Source organism: Triticum dicoccoides, chromosome 6A (genome assembly GCF_002162155.2).
Source record: "Triticum dicoccoides isolate Atlit2015 ecotype Zavitan chromosome 6A, WEW_v2.0, whole genome shotgun sequence".
Taxonomy (NCBI): domain Eukaryota; kingdom Viridiplantae; phylum Streptophyta; class Magnoliopsida; order Poales; family Poaceae; genus Triticum; species Triticum dicoccoides.
The window spans coordinates 101,894,083-101,919,621 of NC_041390.1; the positions used below are offsets into that span (position 1 = coordinate 101,894,083).

At 45.6% G+C, this 25,539-nt stretch overlaps 1 protein-coding gene across 1 annotated transcript; it reads right to left on the reverse strand.

Annotated features, from left to right (window-relative positions):
* Positions 1 to 9,044: 9,044 nt before the first annotated feature.
* LOC119319073 (CASP-like protein 16) lies at positions 9,045 to 15,818 on the reverse strand. The gene is made up of 3 exons (XM_037593585.1): positions 15,486 to 15,818; positions 9,568 to 9,700; positions 9,045 to 9,398 (listed from the first exon to the last, which is right to left on the reverse strand). Exons 1-3 carry the CDS (start codon positions 15,713 to 15,715, stop codon positions 9,183 to 9,185), a joined length of 579 nt encoding a protein of 192 aa, XP_037449482.1. The 5' UTR covers positions 15,716 to 15,818; the 3' UTR covers positions 9,045 to 9,182.
* Positions 15,819 to 25,539: the final 9,721 nt, after the last annotated feature.

The window sequence follows — 25,539 nt, forward strand, 5'->3', positions numbered from 1 at the left end:
TGTGTGTGTATATACAATTATACATACATTTATATTACTAGTTGTTATCAGTGTTTCTAAAAAACTACTCTACATTCATTCTGATATCTTGTGTATTGCATACGTCTCTTTCCAACCAATACAACAACATCAACACAACCACCGACGAAGCGTGTCTGGGTCGAAGGAGATTGTTGTCCGGTTCCTGCAGGGCAGCAAGAGCTGCAGCACCCAACGGTTTCAGGCAACATATATGAGTTTCATGAAGAGGTCTCGCAGCAAAATTATGTACAAGGTCGATTTTTTTTCAAAACTATCATGTTTTTTGTAGCAATTTCGGAAACTATAGCGTAGAATGAAAAAAAACGCAAAACTAGTAGCCCGTCGGCCAGGAGTGGGCCGAAAAGGGAGTTTTCGGCCAGGCCATGGTCGAAGTAGGCTTTTCGGCCGCGCTTGGGCCGAAAACTCGCTGTTGGCGGGGGCCCGGCCGAAAATAGTAGCTTCGGCTGCTGGGCGGCCGAACTGGGCCGTTTTCGGCCCACCGGTGACCGAAGCTGGCCTTTTCGGCCAGGCTTCGACCGAAGACGTTTTCGGCCAGGTCTAGGCCGAAAAGGTGCGGATAAGCACCCGTTCGCCCCTGCGCTGTGCTCTGTTCTTCGTTTCCCTTTCTTTCTCTCTCTCTCTCTCTCTCTCTCTCTCTCTCTCTCTCTCTCTCTCTCAGTTCTTCTCTGTAGAACTCCCCCCCGCACCGATCTCCTCCATTTGCCACACATTTGCAAATCCAACCCACAGAATCGGTAGATCATAGCAATCCCCACCGGCCTACGGTGTTATTTTTTGCTATGGGATAGTTTTTGATGTGTTTGGGGAGGAGTAGCCATGGTGGGGAGGAGGAGCCATGGTGGAGAGGAGGACGGGTAGCAGTAGCTGCAGAGGAGGAGGTGGTGAGGAGGAGGAGCAGGTTGGGGGCTGACCGGAGTTGAACCTCCGGTCGTCGGGGGCGGCCTTGTCGTTCTCCGGTGGTGCAAGCAAGAAGCGGACACACACTTCGAAGGTATAATCACGTCGTCACAAATATTATGTAAATATTAGCGCATAGTTCGTGTAGCGGATAATATTAGTGTTCGTTGTGAATTTCAGTGTTAATTTAATTTAGGAGGCATTTTAGCGCATAGTTCGTGTAGCGGATAATATTAGTGTATATCGTGAATTTTAGTGTTAATATATTTTTGGAGGCATTTTAGCGCATAGTTCGTGTAGCGGATAATATTAGTGTATATTGTGATTAATATAGTTTAGTTAGTGTATATAAGTCATATTGTGAATTTTAGTGTTAATATATTTTTGGAGGCATTTTAGCGCATAGTTCGTTGTGATTAATGAGAAGATGACAATGTCTGACAGTTGAAAATGTCTGAATCAGTAAATCTGAATGTTTACTACGGCGCTGGTAATATTTGATATAATGAGTTGGGGGTTGATCTTAGCGAGTTTAAAAATGGCGTCATGACACTAGCAGACCCGGACAGACTGGACATTAGACAATTGAAGTACTGGTTGACAACTAGTTTCGGGATGGATCCTGAAGTATGTTCCGTCAGTATTCATGCATTGTGGACCAAATCTTGTAAAAATGTCAAGTGGGAGTTGATGCCGGTAGATAGGAGCCAACATTGGTTGTCCCTGTTAAGACGCTGCCGAGACCGAAGAATCCACCCATATGCACTTGTGCAACCTGTGCCGAAGGAGGAGAATACCGTACAACTCCACAAGGGGGTATGAACCCGGCCAAGGCAGTGAAGTGGCTAACGAGATTGTTTTATCCGGGTCACAGCCACAAGATGTCGATGGTAGCCAACCCGAGAAACAGTCAGACTACGTGCCACACAATGTTTGTGGTCCTGATACTGGGCAGAGTAGCCATTCGATAATATTAGCTGGTTCTGTTTTTGCTGATGGGGATGAGGAAGGGGATGAAATGCAGAGGGTGATGGAGGAAGAGGACGAGGACGGATTGGTGGAGGAACTGGATTCTGAAAATTCTGAGGATGAAGTTGAGGTACCGATTCCTTCTGCATGGGAGCAGGACATATCCACCGGCCTTACGGTGAACGATGGCCATGAGACTCCATGGCAGTATAATCTGAACCAAGTACAAATAAGGGCTATGTTTGATACAAAGAAAAAATTGAAGTATGCTGTGATAAAGTGGGCTATGTCTACGCAGAGGGTTTTCAAGACACACATATCAAGTCCAACAAACTATACCGTGAAATGTGTTGTAACAGGTTGTCCTGGGAAGGTGCACGGGCACGTGCCGAAGTATGACATCCACTGGGTTGTCACCATTGTCGTCCCACATAATTGTGTGAGGACGAACCTGCTGGTCAAGCATCCGAACCTGACTTCAAGTCTCATTGCGCAACTCATGTATACTGAGATAGTAGAGAAGAAAGATATGAAAGCAAAACACATCCAGACAGCAGTGAAGGTCAGATGGAATTATGTCATTCCTTATGGGAAGGCTTGGAGGGCTAAGGAGAAGGCTATGGAGGAAAGGTTTGGGACGTTCTTCGACTCATATGATAATGTTGTCCGTCTCCTGGGCATACTGAAGGAGAGGAATCCCGGCACTTATGTGAACGTACAACACATGAGGTTGCTGAGTATACCAGATTTCAAGGTGTTGAAACGAGTGTTCTTCTCTTTTGCTATGTGCATCGAAGCTTTCCGGCATTGTCCTTCTGTTATATTTGTGGATGGTACATTCCTGACCGGTCAGTATAGAGGGCAAATCCTGACTGCTATTGGTGTGGACGGGAACAATCAAATCATCCCACTTGCCATGACATTTGTGGAGGGTGAGAACTTTCTCAGCTGGGTATGGTTCTTCCGCCAAGTGAAAATTGCCATCGTGAAGGACCGACCAAACGTGTATGTCATTCATGACAGACATGCTAGTATATTGAAGGCCGTGAAGACACTTCATAATCCAGCAGATGACGAACCAACACCTTGGAGGGACTTGCAGAGCCGGTGGTGCATGCGCCATCTTGGGGCTAATTTTTTCTCACTGTTCAAGAACAAGCGGTTGATGAACTTGTTCAAAAAATTATGCAAGCAGAGCCAGCAGCGGAAATACGAATTTATTTGGTCAAAACTAGATGAGTTTACTAAGAAGCAGGTCCATGCAAGGAAGAAAATGGAAGAAGATCAGGTTAAATTAGCAGCACTCATCGCGGAGCTAGAGGAGCCAGTTGGTCTTTGTGACTTGCCAGCAATTGACCCTCCTAATACTAAGAGAAAGAAGGGAAGGGCAATAAAGAATTTTTCTGAGTGGATAGAGAAAGAGCCTCCAATGAATTGGTCTTTGCTGCATGACACACATGGAGCTAGGTATGGCCACATGACAACCAATCTTGCAGAGGTGTATACCTTTGTGCTGAGAGGGAATAGAGCATTGCCACTCACAGCTATTGTGGAGGCTGTATTCCATGGCACTTTGAGATATTTCAGAGAAAGGCACGAGTTAGCAAAGGAGCATATTGAAGATAATCAGAACACACCTTATTGTAGCCGTGTCATGGAATACATGGCAAAGAAGATAGAGAAAGCAAAGAAGCACAGTGTCAGACTCATAGGGAATCAAGAAAGGAGGTATGAGGTTCAGCTTCCTACCGATGGTTTTGGTTCTGGAAATGAGGTGAAGACACACGAGGTAAAAATTGGAACGGAATTATATCCAACGCGTGAGTGTACATGCAACAAACCGAAGTTGTTGCACCTACCTTGCTCTCATGTGTTGGCCGCCTGTGGCCAGATTGAGTTGGATGCTATATCCTTTGTGTCCCCATACTATTTAAAAGAGGCAGTGCTCAACACCTGGACAGGCGAGATGACAGGGTTTAGAGTCATCGGCAATTTCAACAAGGTAAACGACGGTGAGAGAGTATACATCCCGCATCCAGACCTTCGGCGAACAAGTAGGGGCAGACGAAAGGCCCGTCGCATCCGGAACGATATGGACCAGTCTGAAGCTGGTGGAGCAACCAGACAATGTTTGTTATGCGCGGCTTATGGGCATAGGATGAAATATTGTCCCAACCTGAACAAAGATGGTGCTTCCACATCGATGAGTGCTTCCACATCGACGGCTGCGACAACAGGAGCAAGAGGCGGACGTGGTCGTGGCAGTCGAGGCCGAAGGGGCGGACGAGGAAGAAATAACTCACAAGCTATATAATGTGCCGTAGTGGGTTTTAATATGTAATATGTCAGGACTATGTTTTAATTTGTAATATGTGAGGACTATGTTTTAATTTGTAATATGTCAGGACTATGTTTTAATATGTAATATGTCAGGACTATGTTTTAATTCGTAATATGTCAGGACTATGTTATAATTTGTAATATGCCGTACTATGTTTTATTTGCACCTGAGATTTGTTGTTTGAATTGCAGATATGTCTTCGTATCCGTTGCTTAATGGTAACATCGATAGAAAGCACCGGGGCGCCCTTACGGAAGCGGGCAACAATTTAGACGTGTTGGTCACTCGTACCCCAAAGACTAACTGCCTGATACACGATTCATGGGTTGATAGGTATGTGTGCATATAATGGAGACCATATAATGACTTACTATGTTTGACATACTTTTCATAACCGCTAACAATCTCTTTATTTTGTAGGTTAAGTTGGGCTGGACTTCTACCCTTGGCACAGCTGGTTGAGGGTACATTGGATGAGTGGATTGATGGTCCGGACTTAGATGAGGCAGGTGAACCATTGCAGTTACACAAGAGGCAAGTGAAACGTTTCTCTTACGACAAGTCACTCCTTACCTGCTTAGTAGATAGATGGAGACCAGAGACACATACGTTTCACTTTCCTTGGGGAGATATGGCGCCTACTTTACAGGATGTGTCTTACTTGTTGGGATTACCTCTGGCCGGTGCTGCCATAGGTCCCTTAGAGGCAGAATCTGGGTGGCAAGCAGCGATGCAGACCCGTTTTTTGGCTGCAGTCCCGACTGCTAGGGCTATAGACAACGATCCTCATGGACCTCTTTTTAGATGGTTGAGCCAGTTTCAGGTAACCATCACGGCCACTTAAACAAATGTTGTTTTTTAGTTGTCCGATGTTCATACAATTATTACGTTTCTATGTAGATTGTCTCGTTAGGACATCCTGACGTTCAGTTGTCGGAGACACAGATTGACCGGTCCCTAGAGGCATATATTCTTTGGCTGTTCGGCAAGACAATGTTTACGGAGAACCACGTGACCACTGTCGATGCACGACTCATCGGTATTGCACGAGAGATAGCTGAAGCACGTTGCCCTGCGGATATTCTACAAAGGAGTTTTGGTTCTGCTGTGTTAGCGGCTACGTACAGAGGCCTGTGCAAAGCTTGCTTGTTGAAGTCTAGAAAATCTAGTCTTGTTGGATGTCCATTATTGTTGCAGCTTTGGTCATACGAGAGGTTCCCTATTGGACGACCCTATGTCTACATTGATAAACCTTTTGGTTTGGAGGACTTAGCTGGGACTTATGTGCCTGCTATCGGCGACTTACCTACTATGGGATCTGTTTGGACACGGCGAGAGGTACTTTTATATTAAGTAACAATTAATTCAATTATTTCTTGTCATTCAATAGTATTACTAATGCTTATTTGTTGTCATGCACAGAGACAGTTTGCGCATACTCAGGTTAGGGGATGCTACCCGTCCTTCATGGCGCAGTTTGATAGTTTGCATGAGGATCAAGTTATTTGGGAGCCATACTCACCTCAGGCTATATCATCGAGGTACCCAGTTGGGATTTCTGGATTGTGCACTAGAGATCGGCACTTTTGGATGGCCAAGGCCAAGTTGGTGTTCGACGTGACGGTTGAGGAGATGTCTCTTCATAGGGTGATGAGACAGTTCGGTCTATATCAACAGCCTGAGATTCCAGATATTCCACACTTGTCAGACCACGTGCACAAGTAAGTACTAATACTATTTTAGTTGGCAGCTCTGCATTCATAATATACCTAATCATGTATCGCGCATGTCAATCTCAGGGACAGTCGCCTAGGAGGAAACAAGTCCATGGCTTATTGGATTCAGAGCATTACCCCTTACGTTGACGAATGGACTACCGCTGCGACAAATATCTAGGGTGAGGTTCGACCCTTTAACTGGGAAATGTTCGGGTTGTATCTGCAGCGTTGCCGGCATACAACGAGGATCTACTTGGTTCCATCAGCTGCTCCTGATCAGATCGAAGCCCCTCTCACCAGCGATATGTACCCAACTGCCTCTGTTGTGGGAACCAGACACCACGCGGTAAATGCCTTGATTCTCATATGTTAAGTCTTTTGTTAATCTGGACATATTCGTTTGGTTGTCTATTCGTGGTGTCTATCATACAACAAGGATATAATTGGTTCACTCTTTGTGTACAGGGTGACTTGACACTACAGGTGCGAGAGGAGGTTTCCGCTTTAATGCGGCGCTTTCAGAGGGGAGAAACTATCCCACCGCGAGAGGGCGTCTCATGGTTGAGGCGTCTTGATGACAAGCTACGCGGGATTTACGCAGCTGTTACGTGTAGACGGACTTCGGATGTTGCACTTCCTCCTCCAGCACATCGTCCGCCACGTCCCTCTGTACAGCATTCAGAACCACGACCCTCTGTGCACCGTTCAGAACCACGACCCTCTGTGCACCGTGCAGAACCTCATCCTTCACAGCCAGGGAGATCTTCCTCGCATGAGCCACCTCCTTCACAGCCAGGGAGCTCTTCCTGGCATGAGCCACCTCCTTCACAGCCAGGGAGCTCTTCCTGGCATGAGCCACCTCCTTCACAGCTAGGGAGCGCTTACTGGCATCAGCAGATGAATCTAGGTAACACTACTCACTACATTCTTTTGAACAATGTAGTAATCGTTCTTGCATTCTCAGCAGTCACTGATGCTTACTGGTGGTGCTTCGTTCATGCATTTGTATCAATTTTACTTTACCGCAGGCGGCAACCATTCGCAACCGTTCATGCATTCAGAGCAGTCATCGATCCTTAGTGGTGGTGCTTCGTACTTTGAGAGCGACCGCGAGGATGATGACCAAGCTACAAACATTTATGGCTTCTCGCAGACAGTGTTTCACACTCCACCACCAGGACCGACGCAGGAGACACAGACCGTGACAGACGAGGTTAACTATGGTCATGGTTATCGCGAGCCTTGTCCACCGCCTCAGCGCTTATCGCCTTCCGGTCCTCGCCCGAGGAAGACCCAGACTCGTCGTCGTCCCCCGCAGTGATATGCTTATCTATCTATGTATGACTCATTATCTATGTTAGTTTCAGACTATTCGCAGCTGTGTGTCAGTATTTATGTACGAGACATGCTTCATGTATGTGTTACTATCGCACTTGCTTCTATGTGATCAGGAGACATATATTGTTTTATGTATGCCAGAGACATATTACTATTAATTCGCATTCTTATTTCAGTTACATTTCCAAATAGACTACAACCGATAATTAAGATACAAGTACATCTGAATTAAACGGTGCGGCTGAACTTGTGCAATACATCTTACATACTACAAAATTAAATTCAGATAGAACATAATGCCCTACACTAATACAATACAAACTAATAATGCAAATACATCTGAATAAAACGGTACAACTGGAATACATCTTACATACTACATGAAGTCATCATCGTCATCCTCCGTTGATGCAGCCCTCTTGCCCTTCGACGATGCGCTCCTCTTGCCCTTCGTCGATGCAGAACTCTTGCCCTTGGTCGATACAGAACTCTTGCCCTTCGCGAATGCAGAACTCTTTCCTTTAGACGATGCAGAACTCTTGTCTTTCGACGATGCAGAACCCGGAAGCGGTGGCATGAAGATATCATCGTCGTCCTCGCTCTGCTCAGTCCATAAAAATGGATGCTTTTCTGCAGTCCTTCTGAAAGTTTCACTCTTCGGCTCCACCACCTTCTTCCACCTTTCATGCAACCTAAGAAGTTCTTGACGTACCTCCTCATAGGTCCTTTCAGGCCACCCAGACCTACATAATTGGTGAGCCAACTCATTCATTATGGTGTCACTACCGGTGAGTTCGTCCCATGGAACTATCCTATTGTCCATCCTGAAATCGGTAGCTAGACTCAGCAGAGTGCTGCTCATCTCAGGGTGAAAACTACGATCGAATGGATAATGGGACATCTCGACTACACTACACTGGAATGCTTATCCACCTCCGCCTGAAGCGGGTACCTCCGCCTGAAGCGGGTTTTATAGATACAGAAGAGAAAATGGCGGGAAAGAATAACTGCTGTATGGCGGGAAAGGGTTGGCGGGAAGGGATTGGCGGGCAAATAAGGCGGGAAGGGATTGGCGGGAAAATAAGGCGGGAACGGATTGGCGGGAAAATAAGGTGGGAAGGGATTGGCAAGAAACGGGTGGCGAAAACATATGGCGGGAAGGGGTGGGCGGGAAACGGGTGGCGACAAAATACATTTCACCATGAGCCATGCAACTTCGGCCTAGGGTTGACCAAAAAGTGACTTTTCGGCCTAGACTAGACCAAAAAGTCTATTTCGGCCTAGAGTTGACCAAAAAGTGCCTTTTCGGCCAGGGGATGGCCGAAAAGTACTACTTCGGCCTAACTGTGGCCGAAAAGTATTACTTCGGCCTAACTATGGCCGAAAAGTAGTACTTCGGCCAAAGAATGGCCGACGGGCTACTAGTTTTGGTTTTTTTGCATTACGTCCTATAGTTTCCGAAATTGCTACAAAAAATAACATAGTTTTGAAAAAAAATCTACAAGCTAGGTCTGGAGGGAAGAGCTCAGACTACTTGAATCACTGCAGTAAAAGGCACCAGGTGCCATATAAATGATTTTGAACTGAAACCTGAAGTCATGGCTCAGAAGGATCCCTGCAACAACTTGATAATCTGACACTCAAAGAGATAACCAAACTAATCTCTCGGACCTAAGTCCGAAGTATTGATAAAACTATATCAGTATATGAAAGCCGCAAAATAGAACAAGAGTACAGCATATCAGCACCATGAGCTTTGTACGAGTAGACCAAACAGTTCATCACAAGGTTACCACAATCCTCATATAAGAAGCATACTGCATTGCATCCTAAGAAGGATGAAATGCGGAGTTTCAACTACCATTTTGCACATGAAATTATCCCCACATTCCCAATCTTGCCAATGTGGTGGTGGTGTAGGCGAAGTTAAAGAGAAAGGACGGCACAAGTGCACACCAGCTGATGAAAGCCATTGTAACAGCAGTCCTCAACCTTAAACAAGGAAGGGCTTCGCAGTACTTCACATCATTATCAATCAGAATAGTGATGCCTGCCGATGCACATGCTGCACTCAAGGTTACGGTCCCTGTGATCTACAGAAAACATCAAGGTGAAAAATGGATGAGTTTCAGGGAAAAGAAAAATGCGCTTCTTGTTAAGAAAGTCATTTGCTATTCATGAATTTGAAACATATTAACGTACAAGTCTAAAATGAATGACAGGCGGTTGTTTGGTTCAGGTGCCTGAGAAAATATGACTCACCCAGTCTCCAACAAAAAATATGCGTACAGCTCGGAGATTTAACAAGGAACGTTTGACAAGAAGTGCATAGATATACACAAAGGCTAGGGCGATGCTCCACAAACATTGCAGACTGGTAGCTGCTATGAGGTAGCTGGTCAGAAGAACAACAATAAGTTAAGTTCTTCATTTATAGAAGAGAAACAAAATCAGGTATTGAGTTCTAATGATGCCAACATCCAAGGTGAAAAAACTATGATTTTACCTAATTGCTCACAGAAATTAGATACACCAAAGTAGTACTTTTCATGTAAATGAATACTATCTCCAAGTAGATCTCCAATTTTTACCTCAATGACATGCATTCACATTATTTGCCTATCACAATCACAATATTCTGAATTTCAGTAACCAAAAAATATTAATCCAGTTATCAACAGAAACAACAAAATGCGTTTTGAAACTATGCATACAAACACCAGCTCCTAATCTATCTATTCTATTATATATATTAAAAGCACACAATTCAAAACAAAAATAGAGAAATATCATAGAAATTACCACAAAAATCAGAAACATCCAACCATTAATCTTGTAGGCCCTGCGGCAACCATCAAAACATTAGTCGATGGAACTTCTTAAACCATCCCCTCCGAGATTAATCGTTGCTATTAGATTGAGACTGGACAGCTCCTCGCGATAGAAAAAAAAGTGACAACCACGCCCGTGTTGTCATCATCCCCCTTTTTTCTTTTTTAAGAACCGCCCCCTTGGCAATTTATATTTAACTAATAGGCGGATTCGCATCCGATTGTACAATGTCAATCAGGAAAGCAGGATTGAACCGTAGCTGCTCTCACCGGCGCTTGCAAACAGGATTGAACAGTAGTGCAGATTATACAAGGTACCGTCGCTTCCTCTATGCAGAGTAGATCAGATCAGATAGATGACAAGCTCGACCGTGGAACTTCTACACTGTTTCCATCGCACCGCTTTATGAATAAAGAACAAACAAAAGAACACGGCTGAATGATACAAGGTAGTGAGAAAGCCCTCTTACATAGCAAATTCCAGGATAACCTGACAACATAAACGCACGCAACTACGTTGCCTAGAAATAATACAGGTAGGCCTGAATACGACGCCGCGACACACCCTATGACACCTAAGCACCACGACAACACACTGAGGAGGGGGAATGACACAAAGCATCGCCGCTGCCGAGTCCGAGACGGACAAGGTTCTTCACCTGGAGCCCTGGCATGAAGAGGAGAACCACAACGACGTCCTCGAGAGGGGAGCAGTGGCAGAGCTGCAACACCAAACCTGGGCGGGCCAATACAAAGAAAGCCAACTATTTTTACCAGCTTTGTCTAATTTACCCATCCAATCTCTTAAACACGCTACAGGATGGGCGGGCCATAGCCTATTTCGCTAAGCCGTAGCTCCACCAGTGGAGGGGAGAGGGCACCCACGGGCATCGCCACTGTCAGCGTCAAAGCAAGGAGCTTTCGCTGGACAGCTCACATGTGTCACCAAGGGGCCTCCTACAGGACAACCACGTCGCGCACGAGCCTCCAGATCTGGTTTTGGGCGTCGCCACTGTCCATGACAAATAGCGAGCCTGAGCCACCCACCGCTGCACCCCTCACTGCCCCCTCCGCCAAGAGGCCACCACCGCCGTCATGGTGCCCACCAGATACCTAACCATGCACACCGCCACCCAGGGTTGCCGCCCCAACATCCATGGTGAGAGAAGCCACCAACCGCCCACTTTACAGCCCGTCAACCACGGTAGGAAGAGCGGAGGCACCTCACCCTACTCGTAGACAGGACTTGGCCTAGCGAACTCGCACGACGCCACATCCATGGACTTCCATCCATCCACCGGCGCAGCGATGTCCCCACCACCACCATTACCCGCCGCGCCCGCGAGAAGAGGAACTCACTACTCGCGAGCACCACTTGGACCGAGCCCAGCGCCTCACCTACTTGGAGCGACAGCTCTAACCCGCCCCAGGCCCATATCTAGCCCACCCAAGTGCGAGACCTAGGTCCGGACCCTCTCTGTCGCCACGGGCCCAGGAGAAGGAAGGTCGCCACCACCACCCGCACCCCCCACCGCCACAAGCGTGTCGGCAACCTGTGCAACCATCATGAGCTCTCACCATGGCGTCAGCCGAATTAGAACACACCACTGTAGCCCAACTCCCTGCACCACCCTCGCTGATCGCCGCCTCGGCGTCAGATCCGACCAGATCTGGCTGGGGACCAGCCCGCAGCCTGCGCACAACAGCCTGAGGAGAAGACACCACAGCCGGTGCACCACGTACAAGCACCAAACTGTTGTTGTCCCACACGCTCGCCGTTAAGTCCCGCGTCACCCTAGCGCCCTCGCCCGAGAAGCCGCCCCACACCGGTCGGGCTTTGCCTGTAGGCGGCGGGGGAGAAAGGCCGAAAGGAGAGACTCGTGGCGTGCTGCGGTTTGCCCTTGGCCACCCACGAGAGCGACGTGGGTGTGGGGATTCTGAAAATGAAACTCTCCCTCTGCGTTTCTGATAATTATGTAAATCATTTTTGAAGCCCAGAGGTGATGCTCTCCTCTTCAGGATGTCGTTGCGGTTCTTCTCTCCGTGCCAGGTTCAAGGTGAAGGCCTTTGTGCATCTCGAACACGGCAGTGGCGACGTGTAGCGCTGTTTCCCCTCCTGAGGGCATTGTCATGGAACTTAGGTGTCCTGGGGTGTTTTCTTGGTTTTGTATTCAGGCCTACATGTGTAATCTTTCGGCAACATAGTCGCGTGTGTTTAGGTTGTCCAGCTATCCCAGGATCTACTGTGTAAGAGGGCTTCCTCACTAGTTCTATCGTTTGGCTGTGTACTTTGGTTTGTGCTTTATCTATAAAGCGGGGCGAGAGTCTGTTCCGAGATTCATAGCCTTATGTCAGCTGCTCCAGCCTCGTTGGATTTCGTCTTCCGCACATGACGCATGTCTCTCACTCATTCCATATTTCCTCCTTTCGACTCTAGAAATAAAAGCGCCATCAAACTGCACATGCACATTGTTGTCTAACGTACATCCCTAGGCTTGCCCGAGCACCATACATACAGAACCATAGGATGCACTCCTGGGAGTGGTGTTGCAATTGTGACTCGTGCCGGGCAGCGAGTAGGTTCACCCCTTAAACTCTACCATCATGGAGTGAAGGAGGTCCAAGTTTCCAACACACGTAAATGACCGGCACCATTTACTATTAATGCGAGGTTATTAATTGACGAGGTTTTTGTGGTTGCAAAGGCGTGGAAAAATGCCGGAGGAAGAGAAAGTAAGCTACAAACTTCTTAGGTAATGCCTTACAATAAGAAGTATGCATAAAACATGGCCAATAGAAGTGATTACATTGGTCTAATGTATTTTGGAATTCAGAATTCAGATAGGCAGCCTGCCCCAACTTGCTTGGGATAAAAGGCTTTATTGTTGTTGTGGAATTCAGCTAGGCGACTAATGAACTAGTCATCCATAGTTGTAATTAAAAAATTGGGAATACAGAGGAGATCTGCGTGCCGATGTATTAAGATAAGAGAGAAATAGAGTACCACCACCCAATTACAAATAGAGGTTTTGTTACAGTTGCTTTGACGCCCCAAAAGCAGCCAAGAACCACCACCCCGCCAAACAGCCCTACAAGCAAAATTACGGGATTACTGTCCTAAGGCTATTGTTACCCACCATCCTCCAATCACCAACCAATAGTCGTATTAAATCAATTGGTTGGCATAATACGTAGAGGATTAGAACTCAGTTGATTTTTCTTGGCACACATATACAAGTGATTAGGAGGCAGATGTAAAACCGCATCAAACTAAAAGCAGCTACATGTCTCTAGGAGTGAATATTTTGAGGAGTTACTTGGGGATGAATAGAACAACATACTGATTGTTTCTTTTAAGTTGCCAGGGACAATGGGTGAAGCATAATATTCTTCTTGGTTTTTCTTTACTAAAAATTGTATTGCTTCAGGTATAGCATGATATTTAATATCAATGAGCTCATAAGTCTTATTAAAAAAATGTAGCGAACAAAGATGTTGCCTGGAGCATATCACTGTCACTAACTTGGTGGATGATAGCTGAATAATTATTACCAAGACTGATTCACAACTGTTAAACCATCATGATTGACCTATATAAAGCATAGTTGTAACTACTGGACCTAAAAAGTATCACAACCGTTAGTTTAGATCATAATTATATATTTGGACATAACTACATTATTAATTATACCTAATAAACATACATATTTCTTCATAATTTTGCATCTACCATCTCACATGTGTTAGATCATCATAACTATATCTAGACAGATCTTCATAGTCGTACCTAAACACAGATAGATTTTCATAGTTCCACCTAGACATATTAGATCAGATCATATTACATAAATGCCCCGTAACTTGATCTGGTGACTCATATGGTGGACATTTATATGGGCCACAACCGATCGACCATCATAACTAAATGTAAATATTAATCGATGTAAATCTGGTGTGTCTTAATGATTATTGGAACACATTTTTTTCCAGAAAACACAAAAGATTTGCGCTTCAATATATTAAGATGAGAACAACATTCGCTTTGTACAGGAAGAACTACACTGTGATCCCTCGCCCTAATCCCCAGACGAATGACAGTGAAGGTTTCCACAATACCTCTCACCACTATCGTCTGACTTTGATTAGCAATGTTATCGAAGACTCTACCATTCTGTTTCTAGGTTTATATCTTCGCCTATATCTGCTACTAACCTAACTATGTTGATCCAAATGACATACCATAAGTATGCGTACTGGCCTAATATCACATCCAAACAGAACAATCAGAAAATCATGATCCGAACATCAACCAATATCATAGACTTGGTTATGGTTAGCTTTATCTAGTTTGGTAGCAGTTTGTAGTAACAGACCGTATGGTTTCTCTACAAGAAATTGGAGAGGGAGGACTCTCTTTTGCTAAAAAAATGTAGAAAATATCACATAACCTACAAACAAGTGAGTGGTGGCTGACCTGATATACTTATGTACTGATATAATATAAAAACACGGTCTAAGCTTTAATTACAGATACTGATAACATGTAGAAACAACATGCCAGCTCACGCCCGGTCAGAAAAAGAACGCACTAACTCACGTTAAAACCTACCGACTAGCTGGCATACTATCTGAATTTTAGTTTTGGGTGTTGATTTAAATTCACATTCAATCGACACATGTAGACATATAGTTTGGCGTCCTTCCAAATAAAATAGTAACACATAACTGCGAAGATCCAATTTTTTTTGTTTATTTTCCCGCGCAATTGCATGGTACCCCATGCTGTGGGTGACTCATCGTCGAGAGATCGGTTGGTTGAGGGCTCTTTCTTTTCAAGTAGTCTCGGTGGGTGAACTCAGCTCCCACAGAAGAAGTCAGTAGTGAATCAAAGAACTCATGCACGTAATCAGTGACTAGGGATCGATCAATCGGATGCAATCAAATCATACAAAAAGAATTGGAAAGGGGATTAGTTTCCACAGAAACGTTTATGACCAGCAAACAAAACTAAAAGCATTTCTTGAGATACTCTTTATGCTGCATCCAAGAAGACAGCTGAGATAACACCACAACGAACATGATCCAATTGTCCAAATCAATTTTACAGAGCGTAAAATATTGAAATGCATGAATAGATATAAATATTTCTCTTTCTGAAGGAATTAAGGAACCCTAATAACCTTTTCGATCAGAAACCTGTTCCACATATTATCTCTCATACAGATACTCCGGAAAATCGGATAATTAACGAATAGTCATCCTAAAGCCCATAATCTACACAACTAAATACCGGAGATCTCAACTGAAAAACCCACAGGTAGACGAGACAGGAAGGGTAGGGTGGGGCACCTGAAGGCGGAGCAGAAGGGGAAGATGTCGGTGGACGCCATGACGGCGATCGAGGCGGCAGCGAAGAGGGCCTGCAGGAGGCGGAGGCCGACCCCGCCAAGCGTCCCCGGCGTCCCCTGCGGGATCCTCGTCCACACTTCGGGCGGGGGAGCATCCGCTAGCCCTACCTGCGGCGGCGGCGCGACCACGGCCACCGGGTACACCGCCGACGGCCGGCAAACAGGCAGCATCTCCTTACAGGGGTTTGCGAGATTTCAGAGGCCGGGGAACGAGGAAGAGGAGGCGCTGACCCGAGAATGTCAGTGTTCGGTTCAGTTTGGTCTGGTCGCTCTGAATGTCAGTGTGTCCACGTGAATGAAACTTGGCATTTTAGGGACGACATCTGTCTTCGGCGGCCTCGTATATGTGCACGTTTGGCATATGACTCGCGGAGCCTCCGGTGCCTGCTCTTTCCGGGAAACTTCCTCTGTTGGATATATTAAATTAAAAGACAGAAATAAAAACGCATAATTATATTATACATAAAAATAAAGAAATCAGAAGGCTTGAGGAAGCGAATCAACCTGTGGTTGAGTTGGTTAGGTGGACAGTGGTATCCCCAACCCATCAGGGTTCAAATCCTGGTGCTCGCATTATTTCTGAATTTATTTCAGGATTTTCGACGACGAGGCGCCTACGGTGACTTCGTAAATCTCAAGATGATATGCCGACTCAGTCTCTCGGAGGTGCTCATAGGGGTAGGGTATGCGTGTGTACGTTCATAGGGATGAGTGTATGCGCGTGTATATGAGCGCTTCTGTTTGTACTGATGCTCAAAAAAAGGCTTGAGGAAAAAAAATTGCCCTGACTTGAGCAATTTTTGTGACGAAATATAGCAGAAACGGGTTCTTAGAAAAAAAAAACTATCATAGAATTCAATCTTAAAAAAACAACACTTTTTTTCTTTTTTTTTTGAAAAGGGGGATAACCCCTGGTCTCACATCAAGCGATGGACACAACCATTATCAAACAACACACATAGATAACTTTCTTAGGGTTCCATTGCACTTAAATTTCTACAAAAGTCCTTCAAGTCAAAGAGACTCTACTTTCAGTTTACTTCATCTTGAGGTTGGGGATGCGGCCGACGGAGGAGTGTGATGCTGCGGTGGAGGCAACCGGGTCGACATGCTGGATTTGGGGAGGTGGTCGGGGCAAGATTGATGTGGTGGAGGGGTGAGGTGACGAGGTCGGTTGGGTCGGCGAAGGGTACCAGGGATGGGGAATAGCGAGTCTTGTCGGTCAGCGAAGGAATGTCGGGGGAGGGTATGATCGACAGAGAATAGAGGCGACGAGGAAGGCATACCGTCGGCTTAAAAGCGGAAAAGACAGTGATTAAAAAAATCTAGAAGCCCAAACAAACAAGCCTCCATCAATCTTGAAATTCTACAACCACAATCATTAGACCCTGTGTTAGTGTATGCGTGTATACTTGTACATTGCCCTCGGTGTATTGAAAAAAAAAATCTACATTCATTCTAATATTTTTGTGTTGCATTTGTTTGTATTTCTCAGCAAGATAAGAACATGTTGATCAACACAGCCATGGGGGAGATCACTGTCATTTTATTGCAGGGTAGCAAGAGTTGCATCATTTCACGGTTTCAAGTGCGGTATTTAGATTTCTTGGAAACCTAGCCGAGCGTTGCTCGGTTGGCTAGCTGCATGAATGTGCACGCTGTCCACCATCGTCGAGCTCTATGTTGTGTGCTAAGGCTAGTCATAGTAAGAGTAACTTAGCTAGTAACATAACATACTTTGAGAAATTTTTGCTTAGGCTAGTCATAGTAGGGAGTAACTTAGACTAGTGTCATGCATATGACACTAGTCTTTGTTATTACCTTCATAGTGCAAAGTAACATACAAGTAGTATCATAGATAATAGCATTTATTACTTTATAGACTCATTTTGCTTTGGATTGTGTTATGTTACAGTAACATATTATGTTACTCCAAACACCTCTCTCCTTATTAACTCTATGCCACATAAGTAAACTTGTCTTGAAATGCGCTAAGTTATTTGCTAAGTTACCCCCACTATGACCAGCCTTATGTGGCATATAGTTAATGAGAAGTGATAACATAATATATTATTGTAACATACCGCTTTCCAAGACAAAATGAATCTACAAGCTAATTAATGAAGTCTTCTATGACACTATTACTATGTTACTTTGCACTATAAAGATAGTAATTTAGACTAGTGTCATATGCATGACACTAGTATAAGTTACTCTCCACTATGACCAGCCTAAGGCTCTATCTTTCTTCTATTAAAATTAAAATAAAATGGTAATAAAAATTAAAATAAAATAAACCTTAAATTGATTGTTTGTCCTTTAAAAAAATCTGATGTGCATGCCTGTTGTGTATTTTCTTTAACAGAACGCAAACGTTCATACTTACGCTCATCCATATGAACGTATGCACACACACCCTACCCCCTACTCATATGTGCATCTTCGAGAGACAGAGCTGACACATCATCTCAAGATTGACGCAGTCGCCACATACGTCTTCATAGTCGACGGGACGTCTTCTCCCACTGAACACACATCGCCAAACTGAATAAATCTAGGAAAAAGTAAAAAAAATGTTGAGAATGCACTGAAATGATGTATGCTTATGTTTTGGTACACCCCCTAAATGCATTGATGGTTCAGATTTCTGCATACCCCTTCGTAATAAAAGGTAGAATGGTCCTTTTTAAATACGTCACCCACGCCCTTAGCTTTTTTTCTCTCTTTCTGTTATAACTTCAAAACCGAGTGGGCGGCGAGAATCAAACTCATAACCTCTTTGTTAAGAGAGAACCGCACTAACCAACTAGGACATCTTAACTTTTCGTGCCTATTTACTTCTTTTTTCCTTTTCTTCTTTTTTAGTTCATGGAAGCCCCGGGTTTCGCCTAACATGGGCATGCCCACCTGCTTTTAAAAGTTGTGGTCAATCATGAGATTACACAAAATTACCATGTTCAATGGAGAGTGTTTAGGTAGACCTGAAGGGTCTGTTTAAGAGCACCTCGTTTCTCGACATCCCTTAAATAGGCTAATTTTTTCATGGCCTTGTATAACCAATTCAAGGAATCATGCCAAGTTGTTTGGTTTTTCGACAAATTTTGCATTTTCTGGAGGTTTCTCAGTTAAAAAGGCCGATAAATGACCGGATGTGTCGCAACTTGCATACAGTGTAGGAAGTCGTTCAAACCAGGCATGGATGCCTACCATGGGCATCCCCAACTATTTGCAAAAGTTGAAGTCATTTTAAGGATGTCCAAAAATAGACCATGTTCAATGTAGGGTGTTCGGGTAGGGCCAGAAGGGTCCATTTGAAAGCAGTTTGTTTTTCATGGAGAGTGTTCGGGTAGGGCCAGAAGGGTGGTCAATCCTGAGATTACACAAAATTACCATGTTCAACGAAGAGTGTTTAGGTAGACCAGATGGGTCCGCTTAAGAGCACCTCATTTCTCGACATCCCTTAAATGGCCTAATTGTTTTGATGGCCTTGTATAATCAATTCAAGGAATCATGTCAAGTTGTTTGGGTTTTCGACAAGTTTTGCATTTTCTGTAGGTTTCTTGGTTAAAAAGGCGGATAAATGATCGGACATGTTGCAACTTGCATACGGTGTCGAAAGCCATTCAAACCAGGCATGGATGCCTATCATGGGCATGCCCACATGTTTGCGGAAGTTGAAGTCATTTTAAGAATGTCCAAAAATAGACCATGTTTAATGTAGGGTGTTCAGATAGGGATAGAAGGGCCCATTTGAAAGCAGCTTGTTTTTTGACATGCGTCAAATGGCCTGAATATTTCTTTTACCAACTTCTATGACCAAGTCAAGGCATGATTCCAAGTTGTTTGAATCTTTGACAAGTTTTGCATTTTTTTAGCAAACTAAGGCATAGCCTAGTGGTGAAAAGGGGCAGATGCCTTTCCACCCACCCAAGTTCAAGACATGATACTTGCAATTTGGGTTGTTGCATCAATTATACTATAGGGGCCTCCCTTATAGTATTTCTGTTAAATTTTTTTCTTTTGCATTTTTTAGAGTTTTCTCGATGAAAAAGGACTGATAACTTGACAAAAATCAGGAAACAACTTGTCAAAAACCCAAACAACTTGGCATGGTGGTTTAGATTGGTCATACAAGGTCATGGAAAAAATTAGGGCTTTTTGATGGATGTTGGAAAGCCTTCCGGCCTACACAGGCACACTAGGTTGAACATGGTATTTTTGGACATCTTGAAAATGCCCCCAACTTTTGCAAACAGGCAGGCATTTTCATGATAGGTTTTGATATAAGATGAATACGGTAGCTAGTAAATGGCTATAGGGTGAAATAGCAAGTAACATGCATCTAACCGTGTCTGCCATTGATCGCTATCTAGCCTAACGCTCAGTATAACAAGCGCCAGGCAGCTCGGCCTCCAACAACATTTTCATCAAAACAACATCTATGTATGAGTGAATGCCTAACGTGACCTGCCCTTGTTTTATATTGTAGCTCCGTCACTGTGAAGAGTAATCCATTTAAGAAAATGACAACTTGCGGGTGCTACATACTTCCTCCGTTCGGAAATACTTTTCATCAAGATGAATAAAAGGAGATGTATCTAGATGTATTTTAGTTCTAGATACATCATTTTTTATCAATTTGAATGATAAATATTTCCGAACGAAGGGAGCAGTAGATAGACAACTTTGTGATATGCAGATATATCTGAAGTTATTGGCTGCTGCCATGATGCAACTCTTGCACTGCTGCCAGGAACTGACAAGATATGTCAGGACCCCGACTCGATGTCACATCGATCTAGCCGGTAACACCTCATATCACTTTGCGGCCTCACGCACGGTATCCCCACGGGTGTCGCCTTACCTTTGCCCGGGACCGTTTGCGCATTTTGGCTCACGTATATGATAGTGTCGCTAGCATCCATATGATAAAGAGCCCGGGCTGACATGACTAGTCGTAAACCCAAAGTGGCACAGACTTACAGGGACAGGCATCCATGACCCAGCTTCGAACGTGTCGGTCATCAGCAAGTGGGTCCGGGCTGTAGCACTGGGCTAGCAGGTCTCCGGTAAACCGGGCTGTAGCGGGCTAACAGGACTCCGGTACTCAAAGCGTGACATTTCCCCGAAGGGACAGACACAGGAACGAAGAAGGACACATGCCGGCCAGCCTAAGTGTTCCAGAGCAGTAGCAAGATACCATGGCTCAGCGGTAACACTAGGAGACATTTCCCGGTAAGAGAGGCTACTAAAGATAAACAACTAGATAGTCAGATCCCACACATACCAAGCATTTCAATCATACACACAATATGCTCGATATGTGCAAATACAACGAAGCATCACAACATGACTCTACGACACAAGTACTTTATTTAAGGCTCAGGGAGCCATACATAACATACACAAAGGTACGGGTCTCACGACCCAACATACAAGTCATACAGTCATACAAACCAGCAGCAGAAGTAACTTGTCTGAGTACAGACAACTAGTAAAATAAAAGAGGCTTGGAAAGCCTAGCTATACTACAAGGTCCTTCACAAGCTCAGGGTCACCACCTGGGTCTTTAGCCTACTCGTTGATGTCAACGTCTACATAGAACCCATCAGAAGGGGTTGCAGCGTCTTCTGTAAAAATGTAGATTATAGCAACATGAGTACAAAGGTACTCAGCAAGACTTATATCAGATCCTACATACATGCATATTATCAAGAAGGGTTGGTGGAGTTATTGCAGCAAGCCAGCTTTGACTCTTGGCTAGACTATCCTACGATACTCCAACTTGAAATGGTTTTGCGCACACGAGTCCACTACTCACCACTTCAATACACTACCGAGGATCCACCTCCGTCTTCCTACGGAAGAGCCATCCTCGGCACTCACACTTATCTTGAGGCTTTTAGCAGTTTCCATTTACTTGTCTATGAACTGTATAGGCAACCAAGTAGTCCTTTACCGCGGACGCGGCTATTCGAATAGATTATGATAACCCTGCAGGGGTGTACTTCTTCATACATGTTTCCACCACTTAGCGTCTGCACACGACATGTGCTCGGCAGACTTCAAGCGAAAGCCGACGTGGGTGTAGACCACGACCTACCTAAACACTTAAGCCTCTAGTCCAGGTTTATCGCCTATTCAGGTTCCATCCGCAGGGAGTCCGGCCGAGGTTTCCCATACGGCCCCGATCGATGTGAACAGGGTTCCCGAGATACCTAACGGGTATTCGGTACACCGTGCCACGTACCTACCGCATCACAACCCACCCCTACGGTCAGCGCTGTCCACGGCCTCCAGTAGGCTACAAACACCAGAAACTACTTGCAACTCCTGGACAGAGAGCTAGGGTGAATAAGAAGTCGAGCGGGGTCATATTTCAGGGCCCAATGCATGGTAGTAGCTGTATCTTAAATCACACATACAGATCTCAGTGCTTAAGGTCGGCTTCAATGAAACAACCCACCATGTACTCCTACATGGCCTCTCATCGATACCTTTACCAAATCGTGTTCACCACACCACTCTCATTTCCGACATAATCATTTCACTCTAGCCATCACCCAGATGAACCAGACCTGACACAACTCTAAGCATAGCAGGCATAGCAAGGTAGGAACAACACATACATATGGCTCAATCAACTCCTACACATGCTAGTGGGTTTCATCTAGTTACTGTGGCAATGACAGGTCATGCAGAGGAAATGGTTTCAACTACCGTAGCACACAGCAGTTTGAAACGCGTTGTCTTAATGCAGTAAAAGAGAGCAGGAGCGAGAACATGGGATTGTATCGATATGGTCAAATGGTTGGTTGCTTGCCTGATGGTTCGATGCACTGATACAGTTCTTCGTTAGGGTAATCACGGTACTCCTCGGAGGCAGAACCTGCCGCAAAGAACATCGATACACAACCATCACCAAACAATGTGCAACAATATGATGCATGCATGAAACATGGCAATATGAGTGTGTTGGGCTAATGCAACTAAAACCAGAAGGGTTTGAACAAATTTGAATCAAAGATTCAAATTTCAAACTCAAACATGGCCTTTTAAAGTGCTTTTCCTTGTTCTGCTTAAAACATCAATTTAACTTGTTTGATCATGCATGAAAATAGTACAGATGGATAGATTGGATTTTTCTGATCATTTTTCATATATAATTTGTCCAATTTGGAGTTACAGAATAAAAGTTATGAATTTTTGAAGTTTAAATAATATTCTGGAATTTCCTGATTTAATTTAAATCCAGAAATATAATTATTGCGCCAGCATGACGTCAGCATGACGTCAGTGGTCAACTGCGGCTGTCTGGGGTCAAACCTAACGTGTGGGGGCCACACGTCAGTGACAGGGGGGTTTAACAGGATTAAATTAATCCTAATTAGGGATTAGTGGCGCTGGGGCCCACTGTTAGTGTCAGGGGGGGTTGACTAACGGTAATTAGCACTAACTGACCACCTGGCCGATGGGGCCCACGCGTCAGTGACCCTGGGGGGGTCAAACCCCAGGTCAGACAAGTCAAACCCGCCGGCGGTTAGTCGCCGGCGAGGTCCGCGGCGTACAGGGGCCTCGGGTTTCCTCTGTGGTGCTCCAAACGGCGTGCGGCTAGGTGCGTTGGATAGCTAGCTCGATGGCGCGTCGGACGGTGGCCGTGGCTGGGCCTGGGGTGGCCGGAGTCGACGGTGGTGAGCTCGGCTGCGGCCGCCGGGGTTCGGTCGTGCGTGGAAACGGGGTTGGAGCTCGAAGGCGAGCTAAGCGAGGCGCTAGGGATGCTCTACGGGGCCTTACGAACTTGTTGGACTCGCCGGGGTGACCAAATGGTCACCGGAGCTGCGTCGACGGCGAGCTCGGCGACGGCGGAGGTTCGGCCGTGGTGGGAACGAGGTTACGGCGCGGAAACGAGGGGAAAAAGAGGGGGAAACGGTGGCGGAGCTCACCGCGGTTGCAGTGGGCGTCGAAGCAGGCTCGGGGACGCGCTGGAGACGGCGAATCGACGGCGATGATCTCCGGTGGCCGAGGAGGGGAACGGCGACGTGGGCGGCGATGCAGGGCTTCCGGAGGGCCGTGGAGCGGTGGGAAGGAAGAGGGGGTCGCGGCGGAGCTCCTGAGCTCAGCGGAGGGGCGAGGGGTGGCCGGTGACGGCTACTATGGCGAACGGCGGCGATGGTGGTGTTCGGCCGTGAGAGAGAGAGAGGGAGCAGCACGGGAGAGAGGGGGGATAAGGCCAGGGGATCGGGGCGGCACCGAGAAGAAGCGTCGCGGCGTCGCGCTGGCGGGGGAGGCAGGCAGACGAGCTGGTGGCGTGGCGCTCCGACCGTGCGCGCGCGCCGGCCACACGCCTGGCCGACTGGCGCCAGGAGGACGACGGCGGTGGTGGGCTGGGCTGGCTTGCTGGGCCGGCCAGCTGGCTGGGCCGCACAGGGAGGAGCCCAGGTAAGCTCCTCCTGTTATTTATTTTTCTGTTTTCTAATTTCTGACATTTGTTTTGATTTAAATAATATATTAAATCATTTATTTAACTTATGCCAATTTTTGCAGGAGCTAGATATATTATTCCAGAGCTCCTTTATAATTGGCATAATATTTGGACATATATTAATATATATAATTAATATATTTCCAATGCAAATATTTATGCATTAATTCCAAATGCCCAAAATAAATACCTATGAGCTCTTAAAAATATTGGTTTGATTTTTATCTCTGTCCAATATTTTCAGAGAGCAACATGAGCATTTTCTTGGACCCTTTTGGAGAAATTTTTATTTGGGTCATTTTCAAAATGATTCTGAGGGTTTCACAGATCCCCATTTCAAGTTTCTGATGAAAGAGTAAACATGATGCAACACTCTAATGCATGACTAGCTAGGGTGTGACAACTCACCCCCACTCAAAAGAATCTCGTCCCGAGATTTGGGTTCCTCCGGGAAGAAGGCGGGATACTCAAGTCAAAGACGATCCTCCCTTTCCCAGGTTGCTTCATCCTCCGAATGGTGCGACCATTGAACTTTGAGAAACTTGATATTATGACGTCGGGTGGTACGTTCGGCCTGATCGAGGATACGAATGGGGTACTCTCGATATGTAAGATTATCTTGGAGATCAAGCGTTTCGTGGTCCACTTCACGGATAGGATCCGAGAAGCAACGCCTGAGTTGAGAAACGTGGAAGACATCGTGGACTCTGGAGAGGTGCGGAGGTAGTTCCAACTGGTAGGCAACTTCTCCTCGTTTGGCGAGAATGCGAAAAGGTCCAATGTAACGAGGAGCCAATTTGCCTTTGATACCGAAACGATGGGTTCCCTTCAGAGGGGTGACCCGAAGATAAGCCTTCTCGTCAACCTCGAAAGTCATAGCCTTATGTTTTCGGTCATATTGACTCTTTTGACGAGATTGGGCTGCTTTCAACTTTTCACGAACGATACGAACTTGTTCTTCTGCTTCCTGAATCATATCCGGGCCAAAGAATTGTCTTTCCCCGGTCTCTGACCAGTTAAGGGGTGTTCGACACCGTCGTCCATAGAGAACTTCAAAAGGGGCTTTACCCAAGCTAGATTGATAGCTGTTGTTGTAAGCGAATTCGGCAAATGGAAGGCACTTCTCCCAGTCCATCCCGAATGAGATAACAGAGGCTCGAAGCATGTCTTCTAGAATTTGGTTGACGCGTTCCACTTGACCACTCGACTGAGGGTGGAAAGCGGTGCTAAAGGAGAGACGAGTCCCCATAGCATTTTGGAAACTTTCCCAAAATCGAGAGGTGAAAAGACTTCCTCGATCCGAGTTAATTTCCAAAGGAACACCATGGAGGGACACTATTCGGGAGATGTATAAGTCTGCCAGCTGACTAGCGGTTATACTCTCACGAACAGGTAAGAAATGGGCTACTTTGGAAAGACGATCAACAACGACCAAGATAGCATTATTCCCTCTCTTGGTCCTGGGAAAACCGGTAATGAAATCCATACCAATTTTATCCCATTTCCATTCAGG